Source organism: Hibiscus syriacus, unplaced genomic scaffold (genome assembly GCF_006381635.1).
Source record: "Hibiscus syriacus cultivar Baekdansim isolate YM2019G1 unplaced genomic scaffold, ASM638163v2 tig00110548_pilon, whole genome shotgun sequence".
Classification (NCBI taxonomy): domain Eukaryota; kingdom Viridiplantae; phylum Streptophyta; class Magnoliopsida; order Malvales; family Malvaceae; genus Hibiscus; species Hibiscus syriacus.
In genome coordinates this window covers 723,778-742,614 of record NW_024062775.1, presented here as the reverse complement: position 1 = coordinate 742,614, position 18,837 = coordinate 723,778, and the positions used below count along the sequence as shown (strand labels likewise).

Below are 18,837 nucleotides of genomic sequence, written 5' to 3'. Positions count from 1 at the left end.
GTCAAAGGCAACGGGTCAGACTGGTTCAGGTTGACTCAGTTCGGTCCGAGTTGACTCAGACCGATTCTAGGAGGTTCTAAGACCGAGAAGGAGCACCATACGCACGCGGCGGTATGTGGCAGTGCATGATAGCGACAGTGGGTTGGGGCGGTAACTGAGTACTTCAAGATCCCCAAAACATCATTTACAACATATATCAGACCCAAATCAGTCAAAAACCACAACCAACAACTGAGAAAAATAATATCGGGACTTACCCAATGGAAAACGAACGGAAGAGCATCATCAGACGACCTCCCAGGTTGGGTGTTGCTCGAAGATGGCCGGGGAACACAGTATTGGGGGCGATAAGGCAAATCGACGGCGGGTTCAACTGGAATCAAGGAAGATAAAAGCGGTGATGTTTTGGGTTTCGACAAACCCACGACTGATCCTTTACGGCAGATGGCTGAGAAACACGATGAGTTGCAAGCAGGGTTACGATCACAACAACTAAGCGTGTCGGATAGGAACAGTGGTGACGCTTCCCGACGCACGACGGTGAAGAACCATAATTGGGGGGCCGAATAGTTTTCTCTTTCTTTGCGACAATCGACTATCGATATGGGTAAACCAAGGGTCGGGGTTCGTTCGCAAGATGACTCTGGTTCTGATGGTGGCGGGGGTGACCGATACGGATGGCCAAAGGACAATGGTCGGCAGTGGGGTAATTGTTTAAGAAGATGGGTTTTGGGGGCTTGGGGTTGGTTTACGAATACACAAGGAGGGGGTTTGAAAAATGGGTTAACACCAATATATTAAATATAAAGTAAAATTTATTATTTCTAATAAAAAATAGTATCCTAGTCTGATTGGTAGAGGCATGGTTGGCCATGCTATAGGTAATGGGTTCAAGACCCTTTAGACACACGTTATCCAATTTTTTTAAAATTTTCTATATGACCCAAAAGAAAAATTCAAGGATAAGTCTCTAAACTTCCTAAACATTCGAGATTAACCCAGATTTTTTCAAAACTGTCCATTTTGGTCCTTAATTAAATTAAACAAATTAAATATATTTTAAATTAAAATTTGGATTATGACAATGACAGTGTGCGACATTAGGGAGTCAGGGTTTGAGAAGAAAATATATTAAGAAATGAGTAAATTGAAATTTTATTTTTGATTTATTTTGAGTTTACAACCGATCTATAATTAATATTTTATTAAAAATGTAAAGATTAAAATAAAAATTAATCCAGTTTACTAGCATGTCACATCATTAAACTAATTGTGTATAATGTTCCAGTGATCAAAACTTAATAAGAAGATAATATAAATAACCAAAATTTATTTATTTTTTCAAATTTGATAAGTAAACATGTATAAATATAAAAGATAAATGGTCATTCTATAGTACTTTAATAAAAATAATTATAAAAATAAATATAAAATAATTTAATATATTTTATAAATAATTTAAAAGATAAATGGTCAAATTTGATTTATACGTTATACGCATAAAATATAAATTCCAGTACTTTAATAAAAATGAATATAAAATAATTTAATATATTTATAAATAATTCAAAATATATATTTAATTTAAATATTTTAAATTGAAAATATATATTTATTATTCAATCTAAATTAAATATTTACAATATAAACTGAATTTTTGAATTAATCATTCATATCTGATCTATTAACGGACTAATCCGGATCGGGTTTTGCAGAGGCCCATTATTGGGGCATCCCTTCCAATCTAGTTTGCTCTATACACAAAAGCCAAGATTTGAACCCCTGGCATTGCTTAAGGAATCTAGTGTCTCATCCCACTAGATCAACTAGTTGTTGGTAATATAAACTGAATTTAACAATATTGTTTTAATGTTTTAAAAAAAGCTTAATTTAAAAATAAGTGTCTATATTATACTTTTTTTCTAAATAGGTGTCCAAACTTTTTTTTATTAATTCAGGTGTCTAATGTTACAAACATTACCACTTTAGGTGTCTAGATCATAACGGCCATTAAATTATATCATTAAAGGAAACATGTCACATTCTCATAAAAATTTTATTTAAATTAAAAAGTATTATTATACTTAAAATACCCAAAATTTTTGAAAACCTTAATAAAATCCCAAAACTTTAAAATCCTAATTTCAACCCTTAAACCCACGTCGACTAACATCTTTTTCCATCGATGAACCTTCACCTGACGACTGGTAACCCCATGAAATGATATGGGAACATGAGCCAATCGACGTGCCCGACACTACAAATCGTGACATCACACAATTGCACAGGTCAACCGGCGACAAGGATGACGACTTCTTACTACGAATATGGCAATGACAACGTCGACGACGATGGTCGTGGTCGGTAAGAACGAAATCTGTGGGTTAAGATTAGGGATTTATGATTTTTTTAGGGATTGATTTTTTTTACAATTTAAGAGAAATTAATGTTATTTTTTAAAATATAATAATATTTTTATTTTTAATTTTTTTTCAAAATTATTATAATGTGACACATATCATTTAACGAAGTTTTTTAATAGATGTTATGGTTGGGGCACCCAAAGTATTAACGTTTGTAACGTTAGACACTTGGATGAATCGAAAAGAAGTTTAGATAACTATTTAAAGAAAACAATATAATTTGAGCACTTATTTTCTAATTAGGCTTTAAAAAAATAAATAATAAACTTAACGAACAATAACTGATTGATTCCATCAATGGTGGTTAGTTCAAGTGAAGGAAGAAAATATTGACTTGAAGGCGACATGGCCGAATAACTGGGACTTGTGGCCTAACAATATATTCCAAATATTACATCATTTTTTTCTTTTAATGAAATCCCATCACATGATGTTTTTTTAATTAAAGAACCGTTATTATATTTTTAAAATTTAAATAATACTATTTTTATTAGTTTATAAGGATTACAATATGATATTTGTTTTAAAATTATTTTAATTGATTGATAATAAATGCGTATATATTTTACGGATGCAATTTTTTCAGAGAGAACAACGCTCTTTTATATCATCTAGGTTGCTTAATGAGTTTAAATTTTTATTAATTTTAATATATATATAGTTTTAATTAATTATATAATTTAAATTAATATAATAATAATTATACTTCTCAAAATTTATATATTACATCAATTTGTTTTTAATTATATATTAAAAAATTAATTAATTTAATCTTTAAATTTATAAAATGTGTAAATTATATATTAAAGTTTTGAAAATTAAAATCATATAAAATCAACAAACAAATATTAATATCATGGTTAATTGTTTTAATTACTTTCGAAATTGACAGACATAATTGCTTAATTTTTTAAGAGGACAAATTTATCTAATTTTAAGTTTTTAATAGTTTAGGAGGATTACAATGTAGTATTTGTTTAAAATCTTTTTTAATCACCGATAATACGTACACACTCTACAGACAAGATTGTTTAAATCCAAGATTTTTAGAGAGGATAACACTTTCTCTAACCACTGATATTATTCGACGAGTTGAAATTTCAAAATTTAGAAGAATGTAAGAAGTCTATTACTTGTAGCAACCATAACACCTTAAACTTGGTAGCTAACATTCATGTTTTTAGTTTTGACCCAAAATCGATTAGCAGCTATTAGTGTGCTCTTTTAATGATGGTGGGTCGTAAATGGAAGGAATTCATGCTCAAAAGAATTAAAAGTAGTCTTTTTGCTTAAATCATAATAGTCGAGGGACCAAAGTTAAAAATAACCCATTTTTAGAAGGATGTGTAATACCCGAACTTTGGCTAGTGACTAAAATGTTAGTTTTGAAAGTTTGATGGCTAGAGTATAAATTTGTAAAAGTTTAGGGATCAAAAATGTAATTTTAGAAAAATTATATATTTTAGTTTATAAATGAACAATATGGCCTAAAAAAAGTGTTTTAGGTAATCATATTTTTGGTATAGGATTTGTGTTAAAAACTCTAAAGCGTTAAAGTCCGATATAGAAATCGGATAATCGGATTGAATATGAATTTTATGAAAATTTGAAGAATGCTAGCTAATGGTTGAAAATATTATTTCCCTGTTTTAGATCAGATAAATTTAGCTTAGAACAGGGTAATTTTTTAGATTTGGTCGAACATTGGAAATTTTAGTGATTAAAATGGAATTTTTGAAAATTTCATGGTCAAAGTCAAGTTTGTTCTTCCTTGAGTATGGAATATTTTAATGGAAGATAATGCAATGACATTTGGTAATTATCAAGATTCATTAAAGGTAATTTTGGAATTTCTCGTTCAATGAATTAAAAAATCAATTAAGTTAATTAAATGCCAAATGTTCATGAAATTTGCTAGAAATTTCATGACATTTTCTTTTCTCTCCGTCAAGCTTTGGCTGTGTTTCCATGGTAAGGCAAGGAAAATTTTCAAGTTTATTTTTAAGCCTACATGATTGATTTTTGGATTAAGCTATTAGATAGAGAATTAATCTATATGAAATTCTCTATCATTTGATATAAATATTACATGGCGAATATGCCTATTTCATGAGATTGAAAATTAGGGTTTATGTAGGGTTTGTGATTTTGAAAAAATTGATGAAAGATTTCTATGTTATTGATGTTGGAGATTAATTTTCAAGCATGCATGATGTTTAAAATCAAGTGTAGGATTATAAAAAGTATTCGACCATATTAGGGTTTTTGATGTAATTTGATGTTATTATGATTAGAATAACATGAATTTGATGCTAGGAAGTTAAATCCATGCTTGAAATTGAATGAAAATCATGCCTAAAGCTACTTGAAATATTCAACCATATGAAGAAATTAGGGGAAATTTTTGGAAATTTTTTCGAAGGTCTGGAAATGATATTAGAAGTATTCTATGAGACTTGGAGATAAATTTGAATCAATTTGAAAGCTTGAAATAGAAAAAGGGCTAATTTCCAAGTTTTGAGAATTGTGGATAGTATTGCATAAATGTGATAGTTGGAGTGTTAATGTTGAATTTTAATATTAGAAATGCTGAAATTTTAAGTTATAAAGTTGGTTGGAACCAAATTGTAAGTTTGGTAAAGTTTAAGGTTGGAAATTCAAAAAGTTCCAAAACTTTAAGGACTTGGTTGTGACTTTGAAAACATGTTAGTATTATTTTTAAATGAGAAATAGCAATGCTGGAAATTTTAGTTATATGCTGATTTTTAGCTTAAATATTGAGTTGCGGTCAAATTTAAAGTTTATCAAATTTGGGTGGTTGAAATTAAAAAGTTAAGAAGGTTTGGGATGAAATTGCAAGGTTTTGAATGTTAAGGTATTGGTTTGAGTATTTTATTAAGGTGCTGGAATTTTAGTATTTAATGTGAAATTATCATAATAGTGAAGGGCTATTATGAAATTTAATAGAAAAGTTAAGGTGAAGTTTAGAAAGAATCATAATTAGTGGTTTTATTGTGTAATTGAAAAAATTTGAAGGGTTGATAGAGGAAATAAATATATAAGGAATTTAATAAATATTTGGAGAAGTTTCAAATATCGATGGAAGTACAATTTAACTTCATATTGATTTAAGTATTGGTTTTATTTCTATCGAATTTTATATTTATGTTTAGATTATGTTAGTTTGATACTAACATATATTTTGAATATTACATGTTATTATATGACGTCGTCAGATTACGGTGAATTTAGTGATACAAGTAGCTCGAAAGGGAAGGAAAAATTGTGAGATCGAGAAAATTATTGTGGAGAAAGTTTGATAGTGTGGCAAATGTGAGTGCGTTTAATTTGTATTTATGATATCGAACAAACATTGGCTTGCGATGAGCTAGTATCGGAGTTACTACGTTAAGAAGTGACTCCTAACGTGATGTGAATTGTGATTATAGCCTATAGGTTCATTTATTAAGCTTATAGAATTATGAAACTAAGCTAAGGATACTAATTAAGGAAGTTGTCTACAAATTTTGATTTGAATAGTAAGTTTAGAAATTCACCATAAATTATATAGAAATGATTAGAATATGAATTTTATACCGTTGGATTTGTATATCAATCTAGTTTTGTCTAAAACAAACGGATAATGATTTTGAAGTGTATACAAAAAGTTATGATTTTTTAATCAAGAATAGGTTAGAAAATAGGGCTGCAGATTCTGTCTAAAACAACTTCTGTCAATCAACTTTGAAAATTCGTTATAAATTGGAAAAGTTTAACTAGAAAAAGTGTATTATATGCTTAAATTCATATTTGAGTCTAGTTTTCATTTGTATTAATGGAATAATTTTTAAATATGTAGATTAATACAAAATAATATTTCTTTGAAGATAGTGCAAACTACAGAGCATGAAATTTTGATATAATTGGATAGTTGAAGCATTTGAGAACAAAAGATTAATTCTAAAGTTTAGTGAAGCTTATATTTTGATTTATTAACCAAGTTTCAAAATGAATGCAATTTATTTATTTAGCTATTTTGATTGAGGACTACTTGTGATAAGTCAACCTTATATTACTTTAAAGTATCTTTTCTATCTTAAGCATGAATTATTATTTTCATAATATTTATATATTTCTTATGAATGTTTAGGATACGAATTATCCAAATTATGATTATTATGAGAATGATTGGAAAATGATTTTGAGTTGAAATATTGATTTTGACATAAACAAGATATAATCTAAAAGGCCAATGTACGTTACATTGAGAGTCGAAGGTACATTTGGCATGCCATTAAGTGAATACTTATCAGTTATCAGTTGTCTGCACCATCGGTGCTCATGTTATGATTGCACTGAAGTGCATCATATGTTTCAGTTTCAGTGATGATTGACATCGTGTTGTGCCTAGCGCGCCTTTCAATTCTACTCACGTACCTTATATTCTCATAGATATGCATATGTATTGGGCTATGAATATTAAAATGAAAGTTATGAATAACATTTCAGTTAACAGAAATCATGTTATGATTATTTTATCAGATATTATTTTCTCTCCTTTCATTCGATTCAAATTCAAGTTACTAAAAAAAATAAGAATCTTCATGTCCTCTTCAAGAATTTCAGGAAAAGTTTAAAAAGGGATGGAAAGGTTCAAAGAGAGTTTAAGGTACCAAGCCCTCTTGATTTTGAACAATAAAAAATAAAATGTAAATAATCATAACAGTTGGGGGGCTAGACCAGAGCAGTCCTTGTCAATTCTGTGATGCCTTACCTAATTAAATATCCCAAATAAAATATCTCAAGCTTCACTCAATTATTTTTCAAGCGACAATTTCCTCATATTTTTTGTGTGCGTGTTTTGAACTAAATATTTTTTAAGAAAATGAAAAAAATAAATCGTCTGTGGAGAGTTTTCTTTATTTTTTTAAAAAAATTGTAACGAATTCTCATTATTTTTAAAGTATTTTTTTAAACTCTGTTGTTTGGTATAGTAATTAGAAAATATTCATCCTTCTAACGTTGATATAAGATGTAAGTTTGTATCAAATTTATTTTCAGATTTTCGCAGAATTTAAAAGAAGGATTTGAAATATCTCAAATTTTCTTTTCCAAAATTTTCTTTTAGGAAATTTATTGCGAAATATTAGTGGTGAAAAGGATTATTGTTATCTTTAGATATTCTAGGCTCAAGTAGTTACGTTTATTGAGGGTGCATGCAATATCAATAATTTAAAAAGATTAGAATATATAAATACTCTGGACTATTAAAAAAATCTAATTTTAGTTGATCTATCATTTATTTGTACCACTAAACTTTCAATTTATTTGGCACTATAGTTTTGACTTTAATTATGCCACTGGACCGTTAAATTTTAACGGCATGGCGAAGTGGACAATTTTTTTCCACTATTGTCATTACGTGGATAAAACAACGTTGTTTTGACGATAGTTATTGATATCTAAAACGACGTCGTTTTAGACAATAAATTTTAAGGGTGTATTGGTTTTACCATTAAACTTTTAAACAATATACTTTTGCGTATTGCACTTGATCGTGGACAGTCAATTACCTCATTGTCTTTCACGACAACCCCAATAAAATTTGATTATATGAATCAAACCTCACGAGTTGTTAACTAAGTTCAATGGTGGTTGTCATCTAGGAATGGGCATTGTTAAGAAAGGTGGATAAAGATGGAGAAACCGATCCAGGCTTAGTTTTTCTTATATGAGCAAACGAAGACAGTAGTTTGCAAATTGATGAGTATTTGTATTTGGTTCTTTATTGCTAATGTGAGAGAATTAATGAAATAAATAGGAGACAAGTATGGTTAAACACCGACACACACAGAGGTTCGTCTTGTTATTTTGCTAATATATCTGCCTGCAGAAATCCAGAGTTGTCTGTTTCGAGCATACTAAACATCAAACATCTGTAGGCATATTTAAGCTTGGATGGAATTGTTTCTTTCCAAATTTTACGTGAGTTAAGCTAAATTAGATCCATGCAGTCTGTACAATCTACTATAACGTCAGGGTTGTAAAAACCAGTGAGAAAGATTTTGTCAAGAAAAAAAGTTGTACAAACCATGTCTCACTCCATCAAAAGATATACAAATAACGATGCCTTTCCTATAACCACTCTCAAAGCAAAAGCATGTCCCTTTCCTGCAGAAACAAAATCTCTGCAGCATTCTCTCAAATAAACATATCTACAGCACTAAAAAGACCTTCAACGGTCAGCAAGATTTGGATTGCACCAAACTTGTCCCTTTCATTTGGGAAAAAGTGTGAAAAATTAAAAACTGACCCATGAAGGTCTCGAACCTGCGAAATAAAACATTGAAATCAAAAAGGAAATTAGAAGTTTAAAAAAAAAACTGCGCTAGAAAGAGGCTTGAACCTCCAACCTTGTGGTTAACAGCCAAACGCTCTAGCCAACTGAGCTATTCCAGCTATTGGTATCATCATACAAAAACGCTCTAATTTTACAATTGTTGGAATTAGAAATTAAAAAACTCTTGATATCTAATTATAGAATTTTTAAATAATTACTCAATTAAAATGTTTTCTCAGTTTTAAGAGTTTATTTGATCACTGATTTTTAAATAATCATTCAATCAAGATAAAAGTTCAACCATAAGCTTACTTGATTATCGTCTAATTAGACAGGGATCAATTTGCTATATGAGCTTTCTTCTTCTTCTTCTTCTTCTCCTATAACCATTGATATTTTTGTCATTAGTCAACGAATTTGGATCGAGCTATTTATCTATATTTATTTTACAATTAATATAAGAATAATTATCTGATATATAGGCTGAGTAAATTTAGTTTATACAAATTTGTTTATTTTAGAGTTTAGATATCATATTTATTATTGAAGATTAAGAGTTTAAAATTTATGTTTATAATTTATAATTTAGGATTTATAGTTTATAAATTTTAGTTTCTCGGATTCACCATATTATTTCAACATGTTTCAAGAATCAGTATTCTGATGGTTGATTATCTTACTAAGAATAGTTCGTCGAGAGAAGATTGTTTCATGGCTTGGTGGCGAGATCTTATTATCGTGGCTTTAGTTTTAATTGGTGAGGTTTTGTTTTTTATTTTGCCGTTTGTTAGTAGTCTATTATTCGAGTTGTTTTGTGTATGAAGATACCCCTGATTGTATTTTACTATTTTCTTCCATTTAAAATTAAATAGTACATTTTCAATGAGGTGCACGATTCGGATTATTTTTCAAATAAAATATCAATTTTGATAGGAAGAAAAACACAAGTAGGAGTTGAAAGTTGGTAAAAGAAAGTATACATATGCAAGTTGTGGATCAATATGCTGAAAGTAGATAAAAATAAGCATAGATTCTATGGCCATTATTATATAAAAGAGCTAAGAAGATAACATAAAGTAGGTGACATATCCAACTCATAGACCTACATACATCTTGATTTGACAAAAGAAAATGTCCACTTTCTTAACTAGTATATAGCAAGAATTAAGTCTATATCATGTATATAGGGATGTAAAATCAGGTAGTCGTTCAGGTTTCAGTCGGATCCTGTCAGGTCAGGTAAAACCGGATACAGGTCAAGTCAAGTAAATTTGATGCTTCGACTCGGATCTGGTTGGGTCAAGGTCAAATCAGGTGGTCATTTTTAGGTTGAGTTGACACCAAGTTCAGTTCGGGTTTAGGTCGGGTTACTTTCAATTCGGATCGATATTAGTTCAGGTCAAAACAATTCAGGTCCGGATTTGTTAAAGACCATGTTAATTCAGGTTCGAATGGACTTCAGACGGGTCTCGTTCAAATCGGGTTACGTCATTGACAGATAAAATTCAGGTCGGATCTTTATCAAATACAGATTGAGTTCAAATCTGGTCAATTTTTATTTTTGGATTAATTATTTTCTTCTTTCGTGAACGTGAACGTCGAATTGCAATTTGTAATTGTATATGATTTAGAGTAAATTACTAAGAATATAAATAATCATGGATCAATTTTATGAAAAATATAAATTAAGGACTAAATAGAACAAATATGAAATTACAAGTAAAAATTTAAATAAAGTAAACAACATGCATTGATGAGGGACCAAATCGAAATAATTTAAAATGTGAGGTTGAAATTAATATAAAAAAAGTACTAAATTATACCCATTTAAAAAGTATGAGCCAATTAAAAAATATAAATAAGTAATAAGTATAGACCAATTTCAGAAGCAAATATAATTTTAAGGAATAAATTGAACAAATATGGAAGTACGAATAAAATTTTAAATAAATTAAACAACACAAAGGGATCAAATCGAAATAATTGTAAAATGTAAAAAAATCTATAAAATAGACTAAATTGCATTCATTTCAAAAGTTGAAAAAAAAATAAAACAATTATAATATATTAATATATAATAATAATAATAAAAATAATATAATATATATATATATATAAACTATATAATTTATACATAAAGTATATATAAACTATATAGTTTATATTTATATTATTAGATACTATATATAAATTATATATATTATATACAAATTATACAGTTTATTAATATATAACTATATATAAAATATATAGTGTATATACAAAGTATATATATATTATATATAAACTATATAGTTTATATTTATATTATTGTATACTATAGATAATCTATATATAATATGTATAAACTATATATACCATGTATAAACTATATAGTTTATATATGAACTATTGAACTATATATATATTATATAGTTTATTAATATAAATTATATAATTTATATATGAATTATATATAAACTATACAACTTATATTTATATATTATTTATAATTATTAATTATATATATTATGAATAAATTATATAGTTTATTAATATAAACTATATATAAACTATATAGTTTTTATATATATAGTATATATGGTTTAGGATTAATTTATGTAATTATATATAGTTTATATATAAACTATATAATTTATAGATAGTAGTATATAAACTATATATAAACCATATATATAATATTTAAATTATATATACTATATAGTTTACATATGAACTATATAAACTACATAGTTTACATATGAACTATATATATATATATATAGTTTACATATGAACTATATGTATAAACTATATATACTATATAGTTTACATATGAACTATATATATAAACTATATGCTATAGTTGATATTTATATACTATATAATATATATAATTTACATTATTTCATATGAATTATATATATATAAACTATATAATTTACCTATGAATAGGGATGGCAACGAGGCGGTTTTGGGTTGGGGATTGGCCCCCGTCCCCGTTTAAAAAACCTGTACTTATCCCCGCTTAAAAAACCACAAGGATTTAAATGGGGATCCCCATCGGGTAATCGGGGAAAACTGCGGGGAAACGAATATCCTTTTTTAGCATAAACGGTTATTTAAACGGGTATCGGGCCGGATATATATATATTTAAATTAAATATATAAATATTATATATATATTTTTAATTTAAATTAAATTTATTAATATAATTCGGTTTTCCCTGACGGGTTCGGTTTTTTTTGCCATCCCTACATATGAACTATATATATAGTTTATTAATGAATTATATAAAATATTTATATAGCATATACTATATATAAAAACTATATATATAATATATAAACTATATAGTTTACCTATGAACTATATATACAAAATTTTACTCAAACTTTAATGACCATTTATGTAGTTTTCCAAAAATATTTATTTTGTTATATTAAATCTAAAATGGAAAATGAAAAGGAGAATGAAATTCTGCCCAAAAAAAATTAGTTTTCGTCGCGGCTCATTCTTCCCTCTTATTTTTGTCTCCATTGCACGCCTAAAGTAAACAAAAATTTTTAATCTTAAATTCCTCATTTCTAACCTACAAATAAGAAATCCAACAATTAAATCTAATTTTTAGTTTAATAAAAAGTAATTTAATGATTATAATTAAATTTTTATATAATAATCATAATTAATATAAAAATATAATTTAATAATATCAATTAATAATTTGTTATAAATTTTGAAAAATTATTTTGTATTTACTTTATCCATCTCAATTAATTAATTTAATAACTTTTGAATATATATAAAATAAAAATTTATAAATATAAAAAATATATTAATTTAATGTTCACAATTAATTATGTACCTTAAATTATGAAGATGTATTTTGTAACACTATAATATCATAATTCATAATTTCACAACTTCATCAATTGTAAATTATAAGTCAGATAAATATCAAATCAGTTCAATAACAAATCAGGTCATTTACAAGTTGAGTCAATTACATGTCAGGTTGAAAATATGTCGGGTAATACCAGTTATTTAGCAAGTCAATCTCGGGTTCGGATTCATATTAGTTGGATGTAGTTCGGGTAGGTCGTTCTTAGGTCGGGTGCATGTCCACAATTTTCAGATCCAACTTGGGTTCAGGTCAACACCAGTTTTGACTCAAGTCGGTTTCGGATCGTCACAGTACATGTCAAAAACAATTTTAACTCGAGTCGATTTCAGTCAGTTTTACACGTGAGGTCAGTGTAACACCCTAACCTGTACTCGACCCGGATACGAGTATGAGATGTCACATTGACTTTTTAAAACGATGTTCTTCCAAAATAACCAAATATTTGAACTCATTTTAAGAAAATACGATGATATATTATTGAATTATTCTTCATTATAAAAATTTAAGGCAAAAACATATTTATGAACAGTAAAATACGATATGAACAGTAATGAACAATACCGTGAACAGTGCTACAGTGCATCGATGCACTAAAAATTCGAAGTAAAATTGTGCATCGATACACTGCTACAATACTGCTACAGTGACTTTCGTAAAACGTTCATAATACTCGTAAAAATTTAACCGTTCATTATCATACATTTACATTTACATAAATACGTTTAAAACATTACAAAACTTGATCAGAGCATAAATACTTAATTTAAAGATTTTGTTATATGCCAACTTATTTAACACGTAGTAATACATACTCTTTAATCTACTTCTAATCTGAACTTCAAGTGGAGATATGTTGTTCTGCTGAGCTTATAACGGATCTCTTTGATTTTCGGTACCTACGTGTAAAACACTTACACGTTAAGTCATAGACTTAGTGAGGCATAAACATATAATAAAGAATTTTTATAATTATAAACATTTAATCAAGTATTTAATAACAATTATACATATTACATTATAAATCTATACTGTCATATAGGAATCAGTATAACAATAATAATATTTTATCATACAAACCTGTACACACTCTTTACATCTTTTATAAGCCCATGCACACTATTGAGAAATAAGGTATATGAGTACGATGAGGTTATGTACACTTATGTTGTCACCACATCTCATATAAAATCCACTGAGTGACATATGAAATCTGTGTCCCGAAGGACCTATCCATATGTTCCTAAGAACATAGGTAACTGTCCATATGTTCCGAAAAACATAGGTAATCTTGTCCATATGTCCCGAAAGGCATAAGTCATCATGTCCATATGTCCCGAAAGACATAGGTAATCCTGTCCATATGTCCCAAAAGACATAGGTAATCATGTCCATATGTCCCAAAAGACATAGGTAATCCTGTTCATATGTCCCGAAAGACATAGGTAATCATATCCATATGTCCCGAAAGACATAGGTAATCCTGTTCATATGTCCCGAAAGACATAAGTAATCCTCGACTCTTGGCATGTCAACTTGTTGGAAATCCTTAAATTAAGGAGATTCTCTACCTTAGTTCTAGGAATTTCCTTGTAAATATTAGTAATGATCTAATTACTGATTTTTAGGGATAGACTTATTATTAGAGATTGTTTCCTTGTAAATATTAGAGATTATTTCCTTTTTATTTTTTTCTGCTATGTTAAAAAGGGTGTACTCCTATTCGAAGAATTAAGAGACTTTTCTTCTTCCTAAATTTGTTCATGGTATCAAGAGCCATAGGATTCATTCGATCTTACTTATTTGTCTCTCATCTCTCTTCCTAAACATTTTTTTCTTTTTTTCTTCTCTCATGGGTGATATCAATGAAATACTCTCTAATTCCGGTTCAAATAGGCCATGGTGTAGCCACTGTAACCGGGTTAGACATACCAAGGAGAAATGCTTTAAACTCCATGGTTATCCTGAAAAAAATCATAAAGAAAAAAGGCAACAATGATATCTACAACCGAAGAAGATGCCCATGATGTTCGACTCACCAAAACTCAACTTGAGGCTCTTCATAAACTCCTTGGGACTCCTACAACCATTGGATCACTAGCTATTCAAGGTACTGCCTTAAATACTACACATGAACCAATCTGGATACTAGATTCGGGTGCATCCAACCACATGACAGGTAATATAAGTTTGTTTCACATATATTTACCTTGTTATGATCACTCCCGGATTCGCAAAGTTGATGGATCTTACTCCCCGGTGGCTGGAATTGGAACGATCAGACTCACTGAAAATTTTTCCATTGATAAAGTTTTATATGTTCCAAATCTTTCTTGTAATTTACTCTCAATTAGCAAGCTTACCAAGGATGAGAAAGTACTTATTGAATTTTCTGCTTTCGGTTGTGTGGTTCAGGAACATGAATCGGGGAAGATGATTGGCACTGCTAAAGTTGATGATGGCTTATATATTTGGAATAAAAACAGTTCACAAGAAGGGATGGCCTTATCTACATCGAAAGAAGAATCTATCATGCTATGGCACCGTAGTCTAGGACACCCTAATTTTACATACTTGAAAAAACTATTTTCTCTACTATTTCTAAATAAGAAAATAAGTTCCTTGAATTGTGAAGTTTGCCAACTGTCTAAACATACTCGTGTCCCTTATCCTTTGAAACCTTATGTTCAATCTCAACATTTCTCTTTAATCCACAGTGATCTATGGGGAGCCAGTCGAGTAAAAAATATCACAGGGGCTAGGTGGTTCATAACATTCATTGATGACCACACTAGAGTTTGTTGGATCTATCTTCTCAAAGAAAAAACCAATGTCTCTAGAGTCTTCCAAAGTTTTCATTCAATGATTCAAACTCAGTTCAATTCCAAAATTCATACCCTTAGAACTGATAATGGGAGAGAGTACTTCAATTCTATCCTAAGCCCTTATCTTTCTGAGCAAGGAATCATACATCAGAGTTCTTATTCTGATATTCCTCAATAAAATGAGGTTTTCGAGAGGAAAAATAGACACATTTTAGCCTTGGCTCGTGCTCTTATGTTTACTATGGGTGTACCGAAGTATTTATGGGGAGAAACTATTCTCACTACTTGTTATCTTATAAACCGACTCCCATCAAAGGTATTAAACTTTCAAACACCTTTACATACTCTTCAAAAAATATTTCCCTTGTTTCGTGTTCCTAATCTCCCAACCAAAACTTTCGATTGCAAAGCATTTGTCCACAATCATCAACCTAACCGATCTAAACTTGATCTTAGAGCTTACACTTGTGTCTTTCTTGGATACTCACCTACAAAAAAGGGGTACAAGTGTTATTCTCCAACTCTACACCGGATGTTTGTGTTCCTTGATGTTACTTTCTTCGAAAACGAGCCATATTTTTCAGCCTCTCATCTTCTGGGGGAGATATTTAGTGAAGATGAGACATTGAACAACCTTCTCATTATACCTCAAGACTCTATCAATCCTACCACCACTACTGAAAATCCTACAGCCACTGTTGAAAGTCCTACATCCATTGTAATTCCTGATTTGGACCCCATTTTACTCGACTCCACTATACATCAACAAGAAACAAGGGCGATTAATCATACAAATGAAGAAAAACAACCCTCTCCTTCTGAAAAACAACAAGAAAAAACTCAACAGCTTCGTGTATATTCTCGGAAACATCAGCTGCCAGAAACTGAAACAGCAATGCCAATGCCATCTTTACCCGAGGACTGTCCTGAGGAAGAAGTCTCACCTCCTTCGTCTTCCATCTATCTTCCAATTGCAATCAGAAAGGGCACGAGAAGCTGCACTCAACATCCCATTTCTCGGTTTGTATCTTATGGGAACTTGTCTAAATCCTACAATGCCTTTATTTCTAATATTGACTCTGTAGAAACTCCAAAGAACATAGAAGAGGCTCTTAAGTCAACTAAATGGAAGCAAGCCGTGTTGGAAGAAATAAAGGCTCTTGAAGACAATGAAACGTGGGAAATATCTAAACTACCTACTGGAAAGAAGACTGTGGGTTGTAAGTGGATTTTCATTACGAAAGTTAAACCAGATGGGAGCATTAATCGATACAAGGCTATACTTGTGGCCAGGGGTTTCACTCAAACATATGGGTTGGACTACGAGGAAACATTTACACTAGTGGCCAAACTAAATACTATTTGAGTGTTGTTCTCAATTGCTGTCAATTTAGATTGGCCTTTGATCCAATTGGATATAAAGAATGCTTTTCTCAATGGAGAATTAAACGAAGAAGTCTACATGGATTTTCTGCCTGGATTTGAATGAAGCAAGGGCCAAGTATGCAAGTTGAAGAAGTCTTTGTATGGACTAAAGCAATCCCCCAGGGCTTGGTTTAATCATTTTACCAAAGCCATGACGAGTAGACAATATATTCAAGGTCAAGCTGATCACACCTTATTTTACAAACACTCGGCTAATGGGAAGTGTTGTATTCTCATTGTATACGTTGATGACATAATATTGACAGGAGATGACTCTATTGAAATTGAAAGACTAAAAGAATTTTTAAGTCTTGAGTTTCAACTTAAAGACTTGGGGAATCTTATATATTTTCTTGGAATGGAGATAGCAAGGTCAAAGGCAGGTATTTCAATCTCCCAAAGAAAGTATGTTCTTGATCTACTTTCTGAAGTCGGACTGTTGGGTTGCAAACCAGTTGAGACTCTCATAGAACCCAACATTAAATTAGGAACTGATAAGGATAGAGAAGAGGTAGACAGGGGGAGATATCAAAGGTTAGTGGGAAAACTTATCTATCTTTTTCATACTCGTCCAGACATAGCGTTTGGAGTAAGTGTTATTAGTCAATTTATGCATGCTCCTAGGGAGAAACATTTGGAAGCTGCCTACAGGATATTGAGATATTTAAAAGGAACTACGAGTAAGGGGTTGCATTTCAAGAAAAATGTAAATCGAAGCATAGAAGTCTACACTGATGCAGACTGGGCAGGTGCTATTAATGACAGGCGCTCCACAAGTGGTTATTGTAGCTATGTTTGGGGTAATCTCGTGACATGGAGGAGTAAAAAAGCAGTCGGTTGTGGCACGCAGCAGTGCTGAAGCTGAGTATCGAGCTCTATCCCAAGGTATATGTGAAGGAATGTGGCTACAACGGCTAATGGGAGAACTAAAATTATCCTATAAAACACCTATAATACTAAACTGTGACAACCAGACAACAATTAATATAGCTCACAACCCTGTAATCCATGACCGCACCAAGCATGTGGAAATCGATCGCCACTTCATTACAGAGAAAATTAACAAAGGGGAAGTTTGTGTTTCATATCTACCTACTCGACAACAAGTAGCAGATGTGTTAACCAAGAGCTTGAGCAGAAAAAGGTTCGAAGAAATTATGGGCAAGCTAGGTTCGATTGACATCTACACTCCGGCTTGAGGGGGAGTGTTGGAAATCCTTAAATTAAGGAGATTCTTTACCTTAGTTTTAGGAATTTCCTTGTAAATATTAGTCATGATCTAATTACTGATTTTTAGGGATAGGCTTATTATTAGAGATTATTTCCTTGTAAATATTAGAGATTATTTCCTTTTTTATTTTTTTCTGCTATGTTAAAAAGGGTGTACTCCTATTCGAAGAAATAAGAGACTTTTCTTCTTCCTAAATTTGTTCACAACTATACCTATAGCTCTTATAGTTTTTATTATTTCACAGATGTTCATGTAACTACTATGTCATATCTTGTTCACAAATATTCACATATACATCACATATACTTTTTCTTCATATATCTCATGTCCTATTTCCTATCTTGTAATCATGTAAGCACATCACATACTTCCTCATACTCATAGAAACACATGTTTCATTTCCAGTTTAACATTTGATATTTTCATTTTAAGGGGTGCAACGATACACTTCCTGTGCATTGATACACACTGAATAATTTCTGGAAATTTCCCTTTGATGTATCGGTACATATCGAAAGTGTACCGATACACTCTAGCCTAGAATTATATTTTGAGCACGAAAAATCACTTTCTTTTAGCTCAATTGTTCCATATTTCAACCCCTTTCATATCCTTAACTTACATACACCTACTTAAAACAATTAATACTCCTTCAACACTTATCTAACTTCAAATTACCATCCTCTACATGGAATTCAATAATCATACTAAA

At 30.1% G+C, this 18,837-nt stretch overlaps 1 protein-coding gene across 1 annotated transcript; it reads left to right on the top strand.

The window, feature by feature from the left end:
* Positions 1-17,045: 17,045 nt before the first annotated feature.
* On the top strand, positions 17,046-17,753 carry LOC120130971 (uncharacterized mitochondrial protein AtMg00810-like). The gene has a single exon (XM_039148108.1). It carries the CDS (start codon positions 17,046-17,048, stop codon positions 17,751-17,753), a length of 708 nt encoding a protein of 235 aa, XP_039004039.1.
* The last annotated feature ends 1,084 nt before the right edge of the window (positions 17,754-18,837 follow it).